Source organism: Callithrix jacchus, chromosome 16 (genome assembly GCF_049354715.1).
Source record: "Callithrix jacchus isolate 240 chromosome 16, calJac240_pri, whole genome shotgun sequence".
Lineage (NCBI taxonomy): Eukaryota > Metazoa > Chordata > Mammalia > Primates > Cebidae > Callithrix > Callithrix jacchus.
Window position 1 is genome coordinate 64,630,311 of NC_133517.1, and position 19,209 is coordinate 64,649,519.

A 19,209-nucleotide genomic window follows, 5' to 3' on the forward strand; every position below is an offset into this window, starting at 1 on the left:
TTCCAATAAAGAGAGCACCAAACAGCTGTGGAACAGAATAGCTGTCTGATAAATCTAGGCAGAGGTGACCAGAAGTAGCCTTGAGTAAATGTGACTATATTCTACAGGAGGCAATAAAGCAGCAGAGACTCGCTGACTGAGTGGTCAGCAATGACAGGTGGCTTAGGAAGTGACCTGTGTTAGGTCTATGCATCTGTTATCTGTTGCTGTGTAATAAACTACCTCAAAACATGGTGGCTTAAAACACCATTTGTCACCTCCCAGTTTGCAAGGACCAGGGAGCTGGGCAGGGCTAGCCTGGGTTGTCTCTTTCTGGGTCTTTCTCAACTGCAATCAAGCATTAGATGAAGCTGCAGTCAGCTCAAGGCTCAACTGGAGAAAGAGCCACTTCCAAGCTCACACACTTGGTTCTTGGCTGAATTCCTGGCTGTTGGATGGAGCATCAGTCCCTTGCTGGCTTTTGAGACAACCCTTGATTCCTTGCCACGTGGGCTTCTCCACCATAGCAGCTTGCTTCATCAAAGTGTGCAAGCCAAGAAAGTAATAGAGTCCAACAAGACAGAAGCCTTATCATGGCAGTGGAACCCAGCACCTTTGCCTTACTCTGTTTACAAGGAGCATGTCAGCAGCTTCAGCCCACACTCAAGGGGTAAGGATTAGACATGAAGTTCCAGAGACAGGGAACTTTGAAATTAGATGGGCTCTCCTGACAGCTTCTGCTTCCTAGTACATGTTCTACAGAAGATCCTGCCATGTGGCAGAACTTCAGGGGAAATGGAACCCTAAGAAAGGATGAGATTAACTTCTCTGCCAGCCTGACCAGCTGGTGTCTCAAGAGAGAACTTGATTTACAGAAAACAGAGAAGGAATACACCTTGTACGTCTGTGCTGAGGACTGAATTATTTCTCATTTCTTTTATCTCATTTAATTCTTCAAGCCATGATGTGACATATATATTACTATGTTTATAATCAAGAACACTGAAACTAAGAGGGGTAACTCACAAATCTGAGGTCACACAACTAGGATGGTACACAGGTTGAATCTCTATGTGACCGCAAAACCCACACTCTTTCCACTATGCAGTGGTACCTCGATGTTGCTGGAATGTGTTTGAATGTATATTTCTTTTATCACTTATAATAGTACAGATGTATAGAAACCCACAAACAGCATCAAGTACTTGCGCTCTACTATAATGTGTATGTAAAATGCCATCTATATAGTTTTTTGTAAAGCCCAGCCTTTAGTGGATAAATATATTGCCTCTATAGAAATTTTTGGAAGATCAAGCTTTGGCTATTTAATAGTATTCTGAATTTAATGGCATCAGTGCATTATCCTCAATAAATTTCAGTGATTTGGACAAAGATCACTACTATGCACTACTTATAAATGAATGTGGCCAGATGATGAGCAGGAAGTGTCAGTTTGCTAAAAGTCTTTCTCACATTCTCACAGACAAGTTAGCTCAGAAAACCACCCCTCTAGTGACCAGGGTGTAACCAGCTGGCCTGACACATGGGCTGCAGATTCCCTGCCACTGGCCCAGGAAACTATCTGAAATCTTCACCACACTCCTCAGTGTGAACGCTACTGATGTGAGCCCAACAGGAAGTGTGACCTCATTCTGCCTCTTTGCCTCTGGTTACACAGGCTGTTTTCAAAAGAAAACAAGACGGTTTGTAAGGCTGACTTTCCCAAGAACTATACACTCATTTGTACCTGGAAACAGATGAGAACAAGAGGCTGCTGAAGACAAAACTCTGCAAGCACCTGTGTACAGCAATGCCTGTGGGCATCTGTGAGAAGGTAGGGTGGATTCCTTTATTAAGAGACTTCTGCATCTGTTGACATTCAGACATTTCAGCTGAGGAACTGCTCTGTCCTCTATTTCTCCAGGGTCAACAACAGGAAGCTTTCTATTTCAGTAAAATTTTGTCCTTTGTCAATTGGAAGAAGAGGCTGGGAACTCCCTTTGGAAGAAACACATATGAGCACACTATTTGTCAGAACAGATGTGTTGCTTTGATGGAACTGGTAGATTCTGTTTCTTGAAAAGTTTTAGATCCGTACCTGAAGGGTTTTTTCCCTACTGTTACTAATTTTCAATTGAATGTCAGCATACTTCCTGTAGATTGCTATAAGCACTTGTAAGATAGAACAATAAGATCTTGCTTTCTGCTGCAAGATTTGTAGGCTGAAAATTAAGTTTAATACGTGGGGAACACTAAGATAAGGTTATTTAGGCTGGGCACATCCATACAATATTGATCAAAAATGAAAAGGACAAGTAACATACTGATATATTACATTATATTATTGTGATTTATTTTGTATCCCAAACAAATGAAATTTGTAAATATGTGCTTTGATTTAGAGATCTTCCAAGGAAGGCCGAAAAGTTATCCTGACATCTTTAAAGGTCTCCATTAGCTTTGCATTTTCCTAATAGGGTTTGTATATAATTTATTGAAATATTAGACTTAAAGCTGTAGAATTCGCCTGGTTTGATTGATTGTATTACAGCTGTAAAAACAATCCATTACTGCTAGTTCTCATGTTGCAAAATGTGGACATAGGTGGTGAATCAGAAAAGAACTTGGTCCTACCTTATAAAACGACTAGGACAGTGATACTATATACAAAAGTTTCATAGTCAACAGAAGATAGTTCTATTTGATAGACAGTAAATGATCAAAGTTTGCATAATTTGCATACTTTGGTATGTTTTTAATTTGTGATTGAGAAATTAAGTTATGTGCTCATGGGAACTGGGTTCTAAAATCTTCCCAGTGGTATGCAATCTTTAGTGCAATGTTACTTACGATGTTTAGGAATGTCCAAGCTGGTAAAAACTATTAAAAAAACACTCTCTGTGGCTACCTGTCAGTGGTTTAAGTTGCTGGGCAAAAGAGACGCCAATCTCCAAGCACCGTTTGAAACTTGATAATGAAGTTGATTTGTGTCAGTTGATTAAAATACAAATATGTTTGTTTTTGAAGGTAAATGACTGTTAGAACCAGTCATTTTATTAAGATTTCTTAATCAAATACCTCACTTTCATTATTTTCTTTGGATTACAAATCAACCTCTTTAAGTCTAGATTATCCAAATAAAGTGTGGTTCTTATTTACAGGAAAAGGTTATTGAGATGCATGGAGTGAGGCAATAGCAAATGTTCAGAGTCATAGAGACAGACACAACTTTGAGAAGTTGTGTCTTCAATCTGGTCCCCTACCTTCAATTCTGTATCTGTATTATTTCAGTAAACAAATCTGACTAGTGCAATTAGTAGATGCCATCTGTTTTGGCATAATTTTCTATTTTTAATATATAGTCCACCTTTTTTTAACGTCTTTTGCAGAGAATCTGTGAAGTTTGAACAAGCGGCCTTCCCAAGATGTACCGAATATCTCAACTGATGTCAACACCAGTAGCAAGTAAATGTAGAAGAACTGCGATACGCAATTATCTTTTGAACGATTAGACTCCTTTTAGCAATTTCCTTGCTTTGATTTTGCTGATACTCAGACCATTAACCATCTGTCAGTAGCTTGTGCTTCTTAAATGCCAGTGTTCACTTTGGCAATGATTTTCACTTCTTTTTTTTTTCCTTGAAAGAAATGTGGTATTTTTCCTCCTAGTAGAAAAAAAAAAAATCACCGTTTTTTTTAGATGCCTGTGCATAAATGTGAAAGGAGACTGTTTATCAGCTACTATTAAGATGCAAAACTGTTTGTGTATAAAAAATGCTGAATGATTTTGATAGCTACTTGCAGAAAATAAGGGCGCTGTGAAAACGGTAGTGGTTTCAAGTTTCTTCCTTCCTCTTGTTATTTTCTCCCGAAACCCACTTCTCACTCTCCCTCACACACCCACAGTTTTCGCTTTACAAATCAACCAACCCAATCTGAAAGTCTAAATTCCATTCTTTGTCCTAGATACTAATTGTCCATAATGGAATCAAATTTCACTAAGCCTGTCTGTTAGGACTATTGACACCATCTCTGCACACAGTCAAATTCTGCTTTAGAGTTTAGAATATTAATCAACTACAACTTTCACCAAGTAAAGTCTGTTGTCATGCCTTTGGTTAAACTGGAATGAATGGATGGATGAGATTTCTATAATTAAGAATACTCACAGTATTTATACATTAGAAAATCTTATATAAAACAAAACTTTATTTCTTCCCCACTAATGGCTTTTGCTCACTATTTTACCCTATAAGTGTCTTAATATGCACTAATGAGGGAGAGTCTAGAACAATGATTGAATTCCACAGATTACTGAGTAAGCTACAATAACCAATACATTGGGTAATTGATTCGGGTTTTCTCCTGCTGCACACAAGACGTTTTTTTCCCCATCCTTTCATGAGCTCAGTTTGGTGCTGATGGTTTATTATTGCCTCATCCTGCACTAAGGAACTTCTAAAGGAATGTTACAAGGGAGACGGAGATACAAGTCCCTAGTTTATGTCTTGCTTCCTCTAGAGCCCTGGTAATAAGGGTGTCCACACTAGTTGGAGTCTTCCTGTTGAGGCTGCGACATCAGCTATTCCCATCTTCTTACCTTCCTTCATGTTTGCAATGGTGTATACTTTTATACTAGTGATATTTGCAACAGTGTATACTGTTGCACAAGTGATACACATGTATCAACATTTATGACTGTTAATCAGGTATGATACATTCTACTTCTCTCTCATTTGTTTATACAGGTCCTTCCAGTTTGGAAAGAGAATATGCTGGACAGTTTTCTCCCACATGCATTTTTCCAAGGTATTTTATGGGCCTTCTTTAAAAAAAAAGTCATTCTTGGCTGGGCACAGCGGCTCACACCTGTAATCCCAGCACTTTGGGAGGCCAAGATCAGCAGATCACTAGAGGTCAGGAATTTAAGACCAGCCTGAGTAAAACACGGTGAAACCGCGTCTCTACTAAAAATACAAAAATTAACTGGGTGTGGTGGTGGTACACGCCTGTAATCCCAGCTAGTCAGGAGGCTGAGGCGGGGAAATTGCTTGAATCTGGGAGACAGAGGTTGCAGTGAGCCAAGTCCGCACCACTGCACTCCAGCCTGGGTGACAGAGCGTGATCCCATCTCAAAATAATAATAGCAATTATTATTATTATTTTCCTGTATGTCTTGCTTTGTTGTGTTATTGGTTTGAAATTATTATTTTAGCTATCATCTAGTTTTGATATGTTATATCTTTTCAGTGCCATGTGCATGCTAAATGAAAACTTGCCTAATAGAATAATGCATATATACATATATATCATATTATATTATATATCATGTCTCTGAATTGTTTCTCCGGCAAGTGGTGAAACTATTGGATACTGATGAATGGCTACTTTTTCTCAAACTGATGTCCTTTTAAATATGCTTTCCTATCGTGTTTTACAAGAGCAACAGAATCCTATACCGATGACTGAATTTCATGCTCTACTAAAACATGTATAGCCTACCCTTTTGCTGAAGTCCTGCAAGGGGGTCATTTTTCTTCCCTTTTTCCTGACTCTCTGACTGTCTCTTATTTCCTATAAAGACGTCAGTTGATGTTTCTCCTAACATTTTGTGAAATGTGCCTATAATATAAAGAGATCATATATTCCTTTTAGGACCCACTCCTTCTTGCAAACTGTAGGCCTCCTGATACTACCAAATGAATCCATATGAGCAGAGGCACATGTGGAAAGGATCCATGTTTTAGAGTCAGATAGACCAGGTCTCATATCATAGCTCTGCCACTTACTAGCTATGTAAAATACCCAAGTAATTTGCTGTTTTTGTAAATCTTTCTTTTTTCTCCTGCTAGATGATCAGGAAATACTAAATCACAAATTTTAGAGATTTGTGAAAAGTAGATAAAGGGCAAAGTGGGGGGCCAGACTCATGGTAAGTGTTCGATAAATCACATTCATTTGAAATAGTATTTTATTACTAGACTAAGTACATTGTATATAAACGTTTAAATGTAAAAATATCAGAAGTTCAGTAGTGCATGAGGCAGAAGTACAGAAAGATGAGAGACAGTTTGTAATTTATCAGTGTGTAATTATCTAAAATTCTTTAATGACCCTAATGATATTTGTCCTTTCACCACCCAGTCTTTGTCCTATCCTGGGAGGCATGATTTAGGCTCTTCTAAGGCCTAGTTAGTAACCTCACATGAAAGGAAAGGACTTTGTCTTTAGGCAGTCAGGCACATTGCTGGGCTTTACTGTAGGATTGGACTTTAGAAACGAATTGGAAAGGACCTGCTGAAAAGAATCAGCTACTAAGTTTACAACAGAATGAGGCAAAGAGTCAAGATCTAGAGATAACTTTGTTATCTGCTCTAAATGTTTGATATTGTTCAGAAGGGTTTTTTTTTTTTTAACTATAATCTGGGTGTTGGAAGAGTGTCTTCATTTTGTTTACAATCAAGAGAGGATGAAGGCAGGGACATTAAAAAGGAAAGATGCTGGGGGTCAGGGAGGCCGTAGTTGATAACTGTTGAATGTTGAAACCTGGGAAATTGGAGTACAGCTAGAAATACAGGTCCAGAACTCTGAAACCTCCTAAGTGTCCAGGACCATACAGTTGCCTCATTAATTCTCAAGTAGGCAAAATAATATAGAAGAAAGAGCACTAGAGTAGGAGAAAAAAGATCTAGATATTTCCCTTGCCTCTCCCACTTATCAGCCCTGAGTTATTGAACAATGAGTTTATCCTACTGGAGCCTCCATTTTCTTATTTATTAATAGGGGTAACAAGAACCAAAATGTCTGCTAGAGTGTGTCAGTGCATGTCTGGAAATAGTCTCTTTTGGTGTTTCCAAAGTCTCAAATTTCTACTCGTACTAGTCAATATTTTTATCAATGATTTGTATTGAGGACATGTAGATTCCAACATATTTGTATCATGTAAATATATTAAAAATATTATGTAATATAATCATAATCCTTCAAAATTCTAATAGCACAATATGAATAGCTCATTCAAATGGTAGCCAACAGATTTAGCTTACCACACTTAGGCAATGGAAAGCATGGTCATTAACAACCTCCATTAAACTATGACATTTAATATTTATGCAATCTGTGAGGTTTATTTTGGGTAATCTTTGTTGCACAGATTCACATTTGTTAAAAAAAAAAAATACCAAGCCTTGAAGAGAATAATTAGCAAGAAGTAGAGCCAGGATTGAAACCCAGGGTATAAACTTAGCTCTATGTATCTGCAAAGTTTTGATTACATATTGACTCTTTAATGTAAAATTAGTCCAAAAATCTAAGAGAGGAAAAGCACATCTAAATATACAGGGAAAGACTAGAAACTGATAGATTATTTAGATGAGATCAGGTGCGTTCAGAGTGATATGGTCGTAGACTTAACAGTGTGATAATATGTTGGTAACTGGAGGGAATAAAAGAATCAAGCTAATGTGACTTCAGCTTCATTGCTAAAGACTTGGATTCTATAATGAGGGAGGTGATAATCTCTATATTCCTTGGGCAGACACACCTAAAGGGTTGGGTTCTATGGTTGCCATGTTACTTAAGAGGATTTTTAAAAAGTGGAGACTACTGAGAGGAAAGCCATCAAACTGTGACAGCTAAGGGATCAAAACTAGGTTAGGTCGTATAAAGACCAGTTAAATGAACTGTAGCACTTTTAGCATGGAGAAGCGAGGACCCAGGGAGGACATGAAAATTCTTCAGATAGCTGATTAGATCTCAAATGGAAAATGGAAGGAACAGCACAGCAAGGGAAAGAAAGGAAGGGAGGAAGTGAACATTTATGAGACCCATACTAGGTGCTAAGCACAGACCATTTATTTTCTTATTTAATTATTAAGATAACTCCAAAATGGAGATTTGTTTTCTTGTTTTACAGATAAGGAAAGAGTCTAAGAGGCTAAGTGACTGGATTATGGTTACTTACCTAAGCACTGAAAGAGTTGGAATTATGGACTTGGGCAGGGGGGATGACTTCAAATTTCCTGTCTTTTCCAGTATGCTCCAGTCATGTTTGTTCAGTTAAGGAGCATGGAGGTGCTTAGTAAGTGTGGGGTCCTTCTTACCAAAGGTTTGCATGCAGAGACAGGACAATGTTTGCTGGAAATACAGTAGATGGAACAAGCAGAATTTGGTAGGGCTGCAGGCATGACCGCCAAAACTCCTTCTGATTCTTAGAATCTGTGATCTCTGGAAACCTATGATCCCAATTTATGCAATTAAGTGGAACACATAATATACAGAAATTATTGAAAACATCAAGGTAAAGAGCACATGAGAGCTATTATAATATCATCACTGTTAACTGATTGACACAAAACCACCCCAGGAATTCAAATATATTTAGACACTATATATTTTCACATATTTTACCAGATTTCCATAGTCTGTCAGCTGATTTCATTCAGTAACTCGTATTGAATTTATTTACATACTGAAAATTTTTTAGGCTCACAGTATCTGTCCTCCAGAAATGTATAAAATAATTACTGAGGCAGACATACATACACAAAAATGACAATGAGATTAGTTGGAATTTAGGAGAAAGAAAAATACTTTTTAAGGGAGAAGAGAGGAGAAAAATGCAAGCATTTTTGAAGAAATAGCACATAACATATTTTTTTCTCCAATATGGCTGTATTACTATTGTAACCAGGCTTCCACTAAATCTCACCTCAAGAAATTTAAGATTTATGAAATATTTTCATAATAATTTGATTCCCTGTCAATTATAGGGGCCTGTAATTTACTCCTTCCTTCCTTCCTTCCTTCCTTCCTTCCTTCCTTCCTTCCTTCCTTCCTTCCTTCTTCCTTCTTTCCATCCTTCCTTCCTGCCTGCCTTCCTTCCTGCCTGCCTTCCTTCCTGCCTGCCTGCCTTCCTTCCTTCCCTCCCTCCCTCCCTCCCTCTCCTCCTCCTCCTCCTCCATCTCTTTCTCCTCCTCCTCCTCCTCCTTCTTCCTCCTCTTCTGTCTCTCTCTCTCTCTTCCCCGTCTTCCTTTAGATACAGGGGCTTTACTATATTGCCCAGACTGGAGTGTAGTGGCCATTCACAGGCATGAATAGCACACTGCAGCCTCAAACTTCCTGGACTAAAGGGGTCCTCCTGCCTTAGCCTTCTGAGTAGCTGGGACTATAGGCACATGCCACCATGCTCAACTCAATGTGATTGTTTTTTAAACCTAAGACACATATAGATTTACTCAAATAATTATGAGACTTCCCTGGCTACAACATCAGAGAAGGTAACCGCGTGCCCATGTGTGCAGCCAACCTGGGCAAAAATTTGCAAAGGCCAAAAAAGATCTCTTTGAGTGCTTGTTCACCCTGTACTTCATATGTTTCTGGTGACCACATAATTTTAATGTCTCTATTACAGTGATGAGAATAAAAATATGGCAACTGGAGAGCTATTCAAAGTAAGGGAGTAGAGGGGGTTTTGAGCTGCCAACATTTCATCAAAAAAAATATAGTAGACTAACATCAAATGTAGGTTCATCATATGATGAGGAAAGTGTTAGCCATCGTGTTTTCACCAGAGTTTAAAACAGAAAGAAGCACTAAAGGTTCTGTAGTTCAATGCTGTCGTAGGTGAGGAGATGAAGCCCAGAAGGTTAAGAGTGGCATTCCTAATGGTTGCAGAGGTAATTCACAGTCATATTTGGAAAGAGGTTATTTTCCTTCACAGTGATGAGATGTGGTTTATACAGGACTGGTGTAATAGATAGAGATTTAAAAGGCTTTCCCTTTTCCTTCTTAGTTTCACCTGTGATGTCCTAGATGGTGACCATTCTTTTGAATGCTGCTCCATAAATCCCCTGACGGGCTCCCACTATACCTGTCGCCGAAGTCCCAGACTCCTCACCAATGGCTACTACATTTGGACCGAAGACAGCTTCCTGTGCAACAAAGATGGCAACATAACTCTGAACCCATCTCAGACCCGTGTTATTTACAAAGAGAACTTAGTTAGGTAAGCAAAGCATATTACAGAAGGAAATTTGAAATCCAATCCATCCATTAATCATTCATTCATTCATTTACTCACTCAACTGTCTTTTATAAGGAGTGCATTATTGCTCCAAACTGTCGAAATACAAAGGGTTAGAGGGGACAGGCATAGCCAACATGAAAACAAATGAAACCAGTGAAGTAATATGGGTGCCAGGATAGAAACCTGTCAGGGGGCAGTGAAGGAGAAAAAGAAAGAGAATCTAGTTTACCTGGGGAATAGGTAAAAACAAATTGACTAGAGGTGGTGATGGCTGATTTAAGTCTTGAACAGTGTAGGATGTTAGTTAAAATAAAAGTAGGAAAGAGGACTTCTGGAAAGATGACACAGGTATGGGTTTCTGAGAGACCCTGGTAAGACTTGGAGAATAGCAGATAGTTTGGTAGGGACAAACTTAGGGTGAGAAGGGGTGTTTTGTAAGAAAGAAGACTGAGCACAGGAACAGGGGCTGGATGAAAGCTATTAAATTTTAGGCTAAAGAGTTTGAACTGTACTCTATAAATAAAGAGAGGCCATTGACAAATTATCAGATTTATTCTTCGAAAAATAATAGTGACTGCAATGGAAAAGTTGGGTGGTTGAATGTGTGTGAATACATGAGTAGAAAGTGAGTACAATGGGAAAAATGAAGGCAGGGTGTATATGGATTGAAAGCAAATCGTGGTAGCAATGATGAAAGAGTAAGGGTGGGGAAATAGATAAAAAGAACGGTAAAGAGGTGGAATCCTGGACATCCAAAGATGTGGGAGGTCCAGCAAATGAAGAACACTTGCATGAATCTTAGGACTCTGGCTCTGTCATCTGGATGGATGGTAGGACCATTTGCCAAGATCAAAAAGAAACAAGGAGCATGTTTGAGGAAACAAGATGGATGAGTTCACTTTGGATCACAAATTTGGATGATCACATTCATTTTCTTTTGCTTCAAAATCACCCACATGCTGACTATACCCATCAGCTATTGACACAATAGCTGTGTAACAAATAACTACCAAATCTTAATGATATAAAACAATGAGCACACACATGTTTGGAAGTCAGTTGAAGTAGGTTGGTTTAATCTGAACCAGGTGGAGCTTGGCTTCAGTTGGAATCAAGTGTGAATTCCAACTTTGAGACCAGTGGACCACAGAAGAATGTTCTTTGTGTTATAACTACGTAAATGCAAGAGGACTTACCCCAACAACAGGTACATTTCAAGCCTCCATGTGCATGAATCTGCTACCATCTCAATGGTCAATTCAACTTATATGGGCAAGTTGGAATAAGGGTCAGAGAACCCTTATTCTCTGACCCTCTTCAACAAGGGTCATCCCTTGTTGATGAGGGAGGAAGGGATTTCCTATAGGCATCTCAAACTGAGTATGTCTAAAATAGAAAATGTCCTCTTTCTTTCAAAATGTTTCTCACATGATTTCTATTTCAAAGAAAAGAAGCACCATTTATCCTTCATTGAGAGTCTCTCCCGACTTGACCTTTTTATTCACACATCCCTTTTAGTCAGTTGGTCAGGATAAGATGGTACGGGTAGTAACCTTTAGATCTAAAAGTACAGGTAGTAACCTTTAGATCTAATAAAATCTGGTTTTTATTTCTTGCACATGTAATTGTCCAGCATGACTGTTCTAGCTTAACTGGTGACTCACCTTGAAGCAGAGACTCAGAGATCCAGATTTCTTCTGTCAAATGCATCTGCTAACCATGCGAACCTTGTAGAGGCTGTGGCATGGTGGAATTGCCTGGAGCCAACTGGTAAAAGTAGAAAGAAAGTGAGGTGGAAGAACAGCTACTTTGCTCAAGGCTCCAGCCAATAAATGGCACCGATCAGTTTTGCTCATATTCCCCTGGGGAGACCTTAGACTCGTGACCACACCTAATGGCAAGGGAGCAGAAAGACGTAGTTCAGCTAAGTTTATTGTTTCTACCATAAAATTTAAGACCAAACGAGTCTAATTCCTAAAATGATTTTGAATTGTTCCTCTTTCTTTGATCCCCTAGCTATTTTATTCATTCAGGCCACCATTACCTCTTGCTTAAATTTCTGCAATGGTTACCTGAGTATTCTGATGCCTCCTGGATGACTCACCTTCCAGTGCATTCTCCAGGCCAGGCTACTGCAAGGTGGTTTTCTTACATTGGCTAGACACCCTCCTTCAGGGAGATTTTACTCTATTTACTTTCTTCTCATTTCACCTTATATAACTGCCAATATTTGTTTTTAAAAAACCAAATAAAATAAATACACTGATTGCTTTCTGTGTGCCAAGGGCTATTTCAACTGCTTTGCATGTATCTTACCATTTGATTTCAACTCCTGCTCTGGAATCTTATGACATAGATTTTATTACTGCCATTCCTGTTTCACAAAGGTGAGACACAAGTTCAGAGAGGTTAAGTAACTTTCCCAAGCTCACAGGGCTATTAGGTGGAAATAGGATTTCAGCTCAGATTGTTCAACTTTAGAGAATCAATTTTCAACCACCACTTTTAACTCTAGCCCACCTTATGTAGATATTCTTGATGTTAAAGACGTTTTATACATACTTTTTGTTCTCAAATTTGATGAGTGCCCATCCCCTAATAGGTACTTAATAAAGTTTTGTTTAACAAATTATTGAATATAAGAATAAATGAATAAACATTTCTAATTCGAGTTTATTCAGTTTTAAATGACCTCATCTTAGAACCTACAAGAATCTTTCAAATTTGGTTCATTTTCACAGGAATGTGTTCCACTGTCATGAACTCTACCATTTTTCTCAACTTGCCATTCCTGAAACCTATGACAGAGAGCGTTCAAATAAAGCAGGTTTTCTCAAAAGTAGCACTATTCACATTTCATACCAGATAATTTTTGCTGTGGGCAACTGCCCTGTGCATTGTAGGATGTTTAATGATATCTCTAGCCTCTTCTCACCATCTGCCAGGAGGACTCCTCCCTAGTGTAATGTTAACAAAATGTCTCCAGAACCTGCCAGATGTTCCCTGCAGCCAAAATCGACCTGGTTGAGAACCATCAGGATAAAGAATGCACAAGGCTTGTAATTCATCCTAACCACCAAGGGAAAACACAACTCAAAATGCATCTTCTGATAGCAGCCATGGATGTCCCAAGAGGAGAGCAGCACTTTGTGTTGGGAAAACTGTTCCATGCCCATCTTGCATGTGATGGGAAAGCTGTCCCACTTGGCCTTGCGTTACCTAGCTTTAGTTCAGGCCCTCAGTATAGTGTGTTCAGCACAGGGCTTGACACATCACAGGCAGATACGGAACAGTGACTCCCCTGTGCACTTTGATTAGCCTCTCTGCCCTCAGTTGTGCACCTCTGAGCCATCCTCTGTTACCAATAATTTTGGAAATGCAAATCAAATTATGTCATCACCACTCTCTTCCCCATCTCCCTTTGTTCCAACACTACATTCCAACCCCCCTGCATCATATATGAAGTTCATCATTATCTGCCTTCATTTTACCTGTCCAGCTTCACTTCTTGGCATGACCTAATCACACCCACTGGCTCCTCAATGAACAGATCAGATCATCTCATGAAGCTTAGCACTCATTTCTCCCAGAAAACCTCCCTCGATTATCAATTAGTAATGCCACTCCTGGTGCCCTCAGAGCAGCCTCTAGGTAATCCTTTCAGAGCATATATCCGCTATATAGCATAGTGATCAAAAGCAGAGACCATGGAGGCAGATTCTCTGGGTTTGCATCCCAACTAGGTCACTTACTAGCTGCATGACCTCAGCCAAGTGACTGAACCTATCTGTGCCTAAGTTTCCTAATCAGAAAAATGGGATAATAATAGCACCTGTTTCATAGAGTTGTTCTGAAGATAATGTGAGTTAATCTTTGTAAAGCACTAAGAAAGATGCCGGGCACAGAATACACTCTAGAAAAGCATAACCTATATGTGCGTTATTTTTTTTCTTTCTCCCATAAAACATTGCAAACATCGCATGCAAAATTTTGTCTTTTATTTTTCTCGACGTTGAACCAAGGACCAGGCACACAGCATAATTTTGAGAAACTTCTGTAGAATTAATGCAGTGAGCAGACTTGGGTTGTAGAGATGTACTGGTGTACCAAATCACAGTTTTGAACTACAAGTAACCATTATTCATTGTTTTCCATGCTTTCATTTCTCTCTAGGATATTTAGAAAGAAAAAGAGAATCCGCCATCCCTTTTCTTCTCTCTTCAACCTCAGTACCTCTAAATCTTGGCTACATGGAAGTATCTTTGGTGACATCGACTCTTCTCCAAGTGAGGACAACTGGTTGGATGGGATCAGGAGGTTGGACACAGACCACCACAATGGAGATGGTGAGTTTGAATCTTCCTTTCCATAGCAAAATTTCATTTCCAAGTGGGCACTGGTAACCTGTGGTCCTCAACCAACATCAAGTCCAGAGATGACAGTCATTCTGATGGAGAGATGCCACATTTTAAAAATTCACTTAAAGTTCTCTCTATACTACATGTGTGATCAAAACACATATGTGTCTATGTCATGGAAAATAGCCTAATGTAAATGTGTAAATTATGAAGTTGATAATGCTTTAGGCAATATGGCCATTTTTGTGATATTGATTCTTCCAATCCATGAGCAGGAAATGTCTTTCCATTTATTTGTGTCATCTGTAATTTCTTTAAGCAGTTCTTTGTAGTTCTTCTTGTAGAGATTTTTACATCTTCGGTTAGATGTATTCCAGGTGCATTATCTTTTTGTGGCTATTGTACATGGGATTGCATTCTTTATTTCAAGCATTCTCAGCTTGAATGTCGTTATTAGTGTACAGAATCGACTACTGACTTTTGCATATTGATTCTCAAAGCATATTTTAAAGATGAAATGGGACAATGACAGTCAGTCATAGTTCAATCTCTGGTGCTCAATAAGTTGTGGTTACAATTATTTTTATTACTAGAATGAAAACAACAGATATTTATTGGGCAGTTACTATTTTCCAGGTGATGTGGTAGGTTGGGGGTAAAAAGATGAATAGAAACAATGTAGCCCCTGTCTTCCTGGGTCTTATGGTCTCCTGGAGCAGGCACTGGGGTTTAGATCTTTGTTAAATAATTGCACAAACATGGCATAATAATTGTGATGGGGGCCATGAAAAAAGGTTATGTGATATAATGGAGGTTTTGACTCATTTGGAAACATAAGAAAGGCTTCCCTGTGGAACTGACGATGGAGATGAGTGCTAGACAACGAGAGGGGCTTTTTCTGGGTGAAGGGAAAAAGTAAAAACATTTTGTGCTGAGGAGATAAAAAAAGTCTGGAGTGTGAGTTGCCTAGTGAGTAGACTTGCTCAGTAAGGGAAGATAGCATGCATGGTTTGGAACACAATGAGTTTAAGTTTCTTTAAGACATCCAAGAGGCAACGTCAGGATGGTGTTGATATTTGTAATCTGGAGCTCAGAGGAGGAAGCTGAGTTAAAGTTATATATCTGGGAATCATATCAGTCTAGGAGGTCATTGAAGCCTTACAGTGGATGAGATGGATTAGGAAGGAGATACACAATTTTCAAAAGAGAGAGCCTAAAATGGAGTTATAAACTCAAACACTGAATAAATAAATAGGACACGATTAACCTGCAGAAGAGATTAGGAAGGAAGCATTCATAGAAGTGAGTGGAAAACCAAGAGAGTGTTGTGTAATGAAATTCCTGAGATAATAGTGGTACAAAAGGTGGGAGCACTCAGCGATGGCAAATCGTACTGGAAAGGTAAATAGAATGAGGACTGAATGTTCACCAGATTCATTGGCCTGGGGGTGACTGGTAGTGGAGGGAAAGTGGCAGAAGAGAACCAGGAGTACAGTGAAGAGAGAGTGAGAGGTGAGGAAATAAAGAATGGCCTATAGAAGACTCTGATGTCTGCTGGGAAGGGAAGAGGAGAGGTGAAGGAGGATGAAGTCAAATTAGAAGATTGAATGGGCCCTTGCCTCTTCTTCCTTTTTCTTCTCATCCTATCAACACAGCAAAACCATATCATGATATATACTCATGATATGGTTTGGCTGTGTCCTTACCCGAATCTCATTTTGAATTCACACATGTTGCAGAAGGGGCCTGGTGGGACGTAACTGAATCATGGGGTTTCAATAAACATGCTGTTTTCATGATAGTGAATAAGTCCACCAGATCTGATGATTCTATAAGGGGGAGTTTCCCTGAATGAGCTCTCTCTTTCACTGCTGCCATCCATGTAAGACGTGACTTGCTCCTCCTTGCCTTGCACCATGACTGTGAGGCTTTCCCAGCAATGTGGAACTGTAAGTCCATTGAACCTCGTCCTTTTGGAAATTGCCAAGTCTTGGGTATGTCTTTATCAGTAGTGTGAAAATGATCTAATACATGTCACTTCATCAACACATGGGCATGAAATAAAAGTGGGTTTGCAGGTCCACTTTGATATGTTATATATTCATTTAACAGTCATTCTTTCATTCATCCATTCACTCATCAAACTCACTGAGTATGTGCTATATGCCAACCACTCCAACCACTGCACTAAACACAACATTTCCAAACCAAGTAAGACATAACCCTAACCTTGAGAAATTCCTGGTTTAAAACAGGTAGATAAATATATTTGCAAATCATTTGAGTATAATGACTGAAACAGCATAAAAGATTTAAAGATATGTGGAGACACTGTCAGAGGTTTAGCCAGGGGAGGCAGTGTTAGCTCTACCTAGAGGTGACTGGGAGGGCATCAGAGGGAGGCAATTTCTGAGTGGGTCTTAAAGGATGAGTAGGATGGCTAGGCAGAGATGAGCTGGGGTGATATTCCCAGCTTCCCCATTCCATCTTCCAAACTGCTGCGAGGCTAACCTTTCTATAACACAAATGTGGCCTTGTCATTCCTTAACACAGCATATGAAGCCTTTTGAATATTTCCTACTTCTCCAACCCAAACTGGCTGCATAATTTTCAGGCCCACTGCAGAAAAAATACAAGGCTCGCTGTTAAGAAATGCTTAAGATTTTCAAGTGTCAACCAAGAAACACCATTCAACCAAGAAAAAGACCCTCATGACAAGAAGCCCTGTGCAATGGCACTTGTCAAAGGTCCATGTGGCTGGTCTTGTCTTCAACTCCATCTTTTTCCTTTCCCTTACATGCAATTGACATGCATCACACTGATCGTTCAATTTCCTGAATGGATCCTGCTTTTCCACACATCTGTGGCTTTACTTAAGTTACTCACTCTGTTAGAATTCACTTTTTCATTCATTTAGAAGATTTTATTGAGGGCCAACAATGTGCCAGGCATTGTTCTACACAATGAACATAGTGATGAATAAAATGGACAAAATGCAATTTTGCATTTCTATAGGGGGAGATAGACAATACATGAATTACGTAGCACGTTAATAAACGGTGAGTGATATGAGGCACAGGAAAGGGGGAAGTGATGGGGATTGCAAATTTAAATAAAGTGGTTAGAGAAAGCCTCATTGAGAAGGACTTTTGAGCACTGGCTTAAAAGTAAAAGCAAAACAGTTCTGTAGATACCTGGGGGAGGAACAATCCAGCTACATGAAATGCTGATGTACAAGTTCTAGTCTCGGAGCCTGCACTGGGCTGAGTGAGTGAGCAGGGAATGCAGGGAAAAGACTGAAAAGAATATGTGTCAGGGATGAAAGTAGGAAAGGACAAGGAGAACTGTGGGGTCATTTCAAAGGCTTTGCTTTCTACTCTGAGTGGAGGACAAACCATTGGAGGATTCTGAGCTGAGGAATAACCTGTTTTGATTTACACGTTGGCAGGATAACTCCAGCTTCTGGGTTCAGATTAGATGTCAGTTATCAGCAACAGAAGCAAGAAACCAGTTAAGAGGCTGTTGGAATGATTCAGGTGGGAGACAATGGCGGCTTGAGCTAAGATGATAGCAAAATGGTATGAGAAGTAGGATTCCAGATTCATTTTGCAGGTAGAGGCAACAGGATTTGCCTACGTGGCTGTGAGAGAAAAAGAGAAGTAAGGGTACTTATTATTGCTGGGCACTTTACATTTTGTCTTTTAAAAATATATTAGCTTGTTTACATACATTATCTTGTTTAAATATTTCCAAAATTCATAGGAAGTAGATTATATTATCATATTTATTATAATTATGATAAAAGAACTTTCCAAGTTAATTTAGCTTATAAACAGCAGAGTTGGAATTCAACCAGGTCAATTAAATTAGGTCTATCTGTTAAAAGTCCAGATTCTTCTCTGCCGCCAGGAAGGGTTTTGTTCTCCTTTTCAAAGAGAAATCCATCATATCCTTCATAGTGCAGGCCCAAAGAGCAAGCTAGAGGAGTCATATGATGTAATAATGTATTAATTTAAGCGTGTAGCAATTACATGAATATGATTTTTCTTAATCTGCTTCTTAGAAAACACACATCACTTAATTTTTTTTATTTTTAATTTCAGTAAATTTGATTCACAAAATGTTACAAAAAATAGTACTGAGAGGTCTAGTGTATGCTTCATCCAGCTTCACCCACTGATAACAACGTACACAACTATAGCAACATTATTAAAACCAGGAAATGGACATTGGTACAATACCATGAAGATTCCACCAATTTTCTCATATATTCCTGTGTGTGTGTGTCTGTGTGTATGTGTGTGTATGTGTACATGTCATACTATATTAGTTTTTAAAATATAAGCAGGAAGAGAAGAGGAGAAAGAGCAGGGATGTGGGAGGTGAGTCCAGAATGATGAACCACAGATAGTTGAAGAACCTTTTGTGCCATATTGAAGATTTGGGGTTTTATCTAGTCAGTCAAGAATATTTTTGATGGCTCTTAAACAGGGTGATGATGCAATCAGATTTGGAATTTTCAAGTTACCTTTGCAGCACAAAGTGAGGATTGCATGGGAGCTCAGAGGCAATTAAAACCAACAAGTGTTCTAAGGAAGTGGCAGGAAATGAGGAAGGAAGAGACTTAAAGAATATTTTTCAAGGTAGAATTGACAGGTTGGTGATAGATAGAATATAGCAATGAGATAGTGGGAGAATCAAAGAAAACTGTTGTATTTAATTTGGGAGACTGCATAAAAAGTTTCTGCATAAAAAATACAGTCACCAAGGGCCGGAAGATGGTGTGGTTGAGTGACAAGGAGAATGAGCTTTTGAACTGCATGAACCTGAATTCAAATCCTAAAC

At 39.0% G+C, this 19,209-nt stretch overlaps 1 protein-coding gene across 2 annotated transcripts in view; it reads left to right on the forward strand.

Annotated features, from left to right (window-relative positions):
* Nucleotides 1-1,628: 1,628 nt before the first annotated feature.
* Nucleotides 1,629-19,209, forward strand: part of TMEM71 (transmembrane protein 71) — a 48,146-nt gene continuing 30,565 nt past the window's right edge. For both annotated transcript variants that reach the window (XM_035277364.3, XM_008983247.5), the window contains exons 1-5: nucleotides 1,629-1,813; nucleotides 3,369-3,444; nucleotides 4,728-4,788; nucleotides 9,773-9,985; nucleotides 14,180-14,352. In XM_035277364.3, the coding sequence (XP_035133255.1) occupies nucleotides 3,405-3,444; nucleotides 4,728-4,788; nucleotides 9,773-9,985; nucleotides 14,180-14,352 (487 nt within the window). In that variant the 5' untranslated portion in view covers nucleotides 1,629-1,813; nucleotides 3,369-3,404. The remainder of the gene's footprint in view (nucleotides 1,814-3,368; nucleotides 3,445-4,727; nucleotides 4,789-9,772; nucleotides 9,986-14,179; nucleotides 14,353-19,209) is intronic.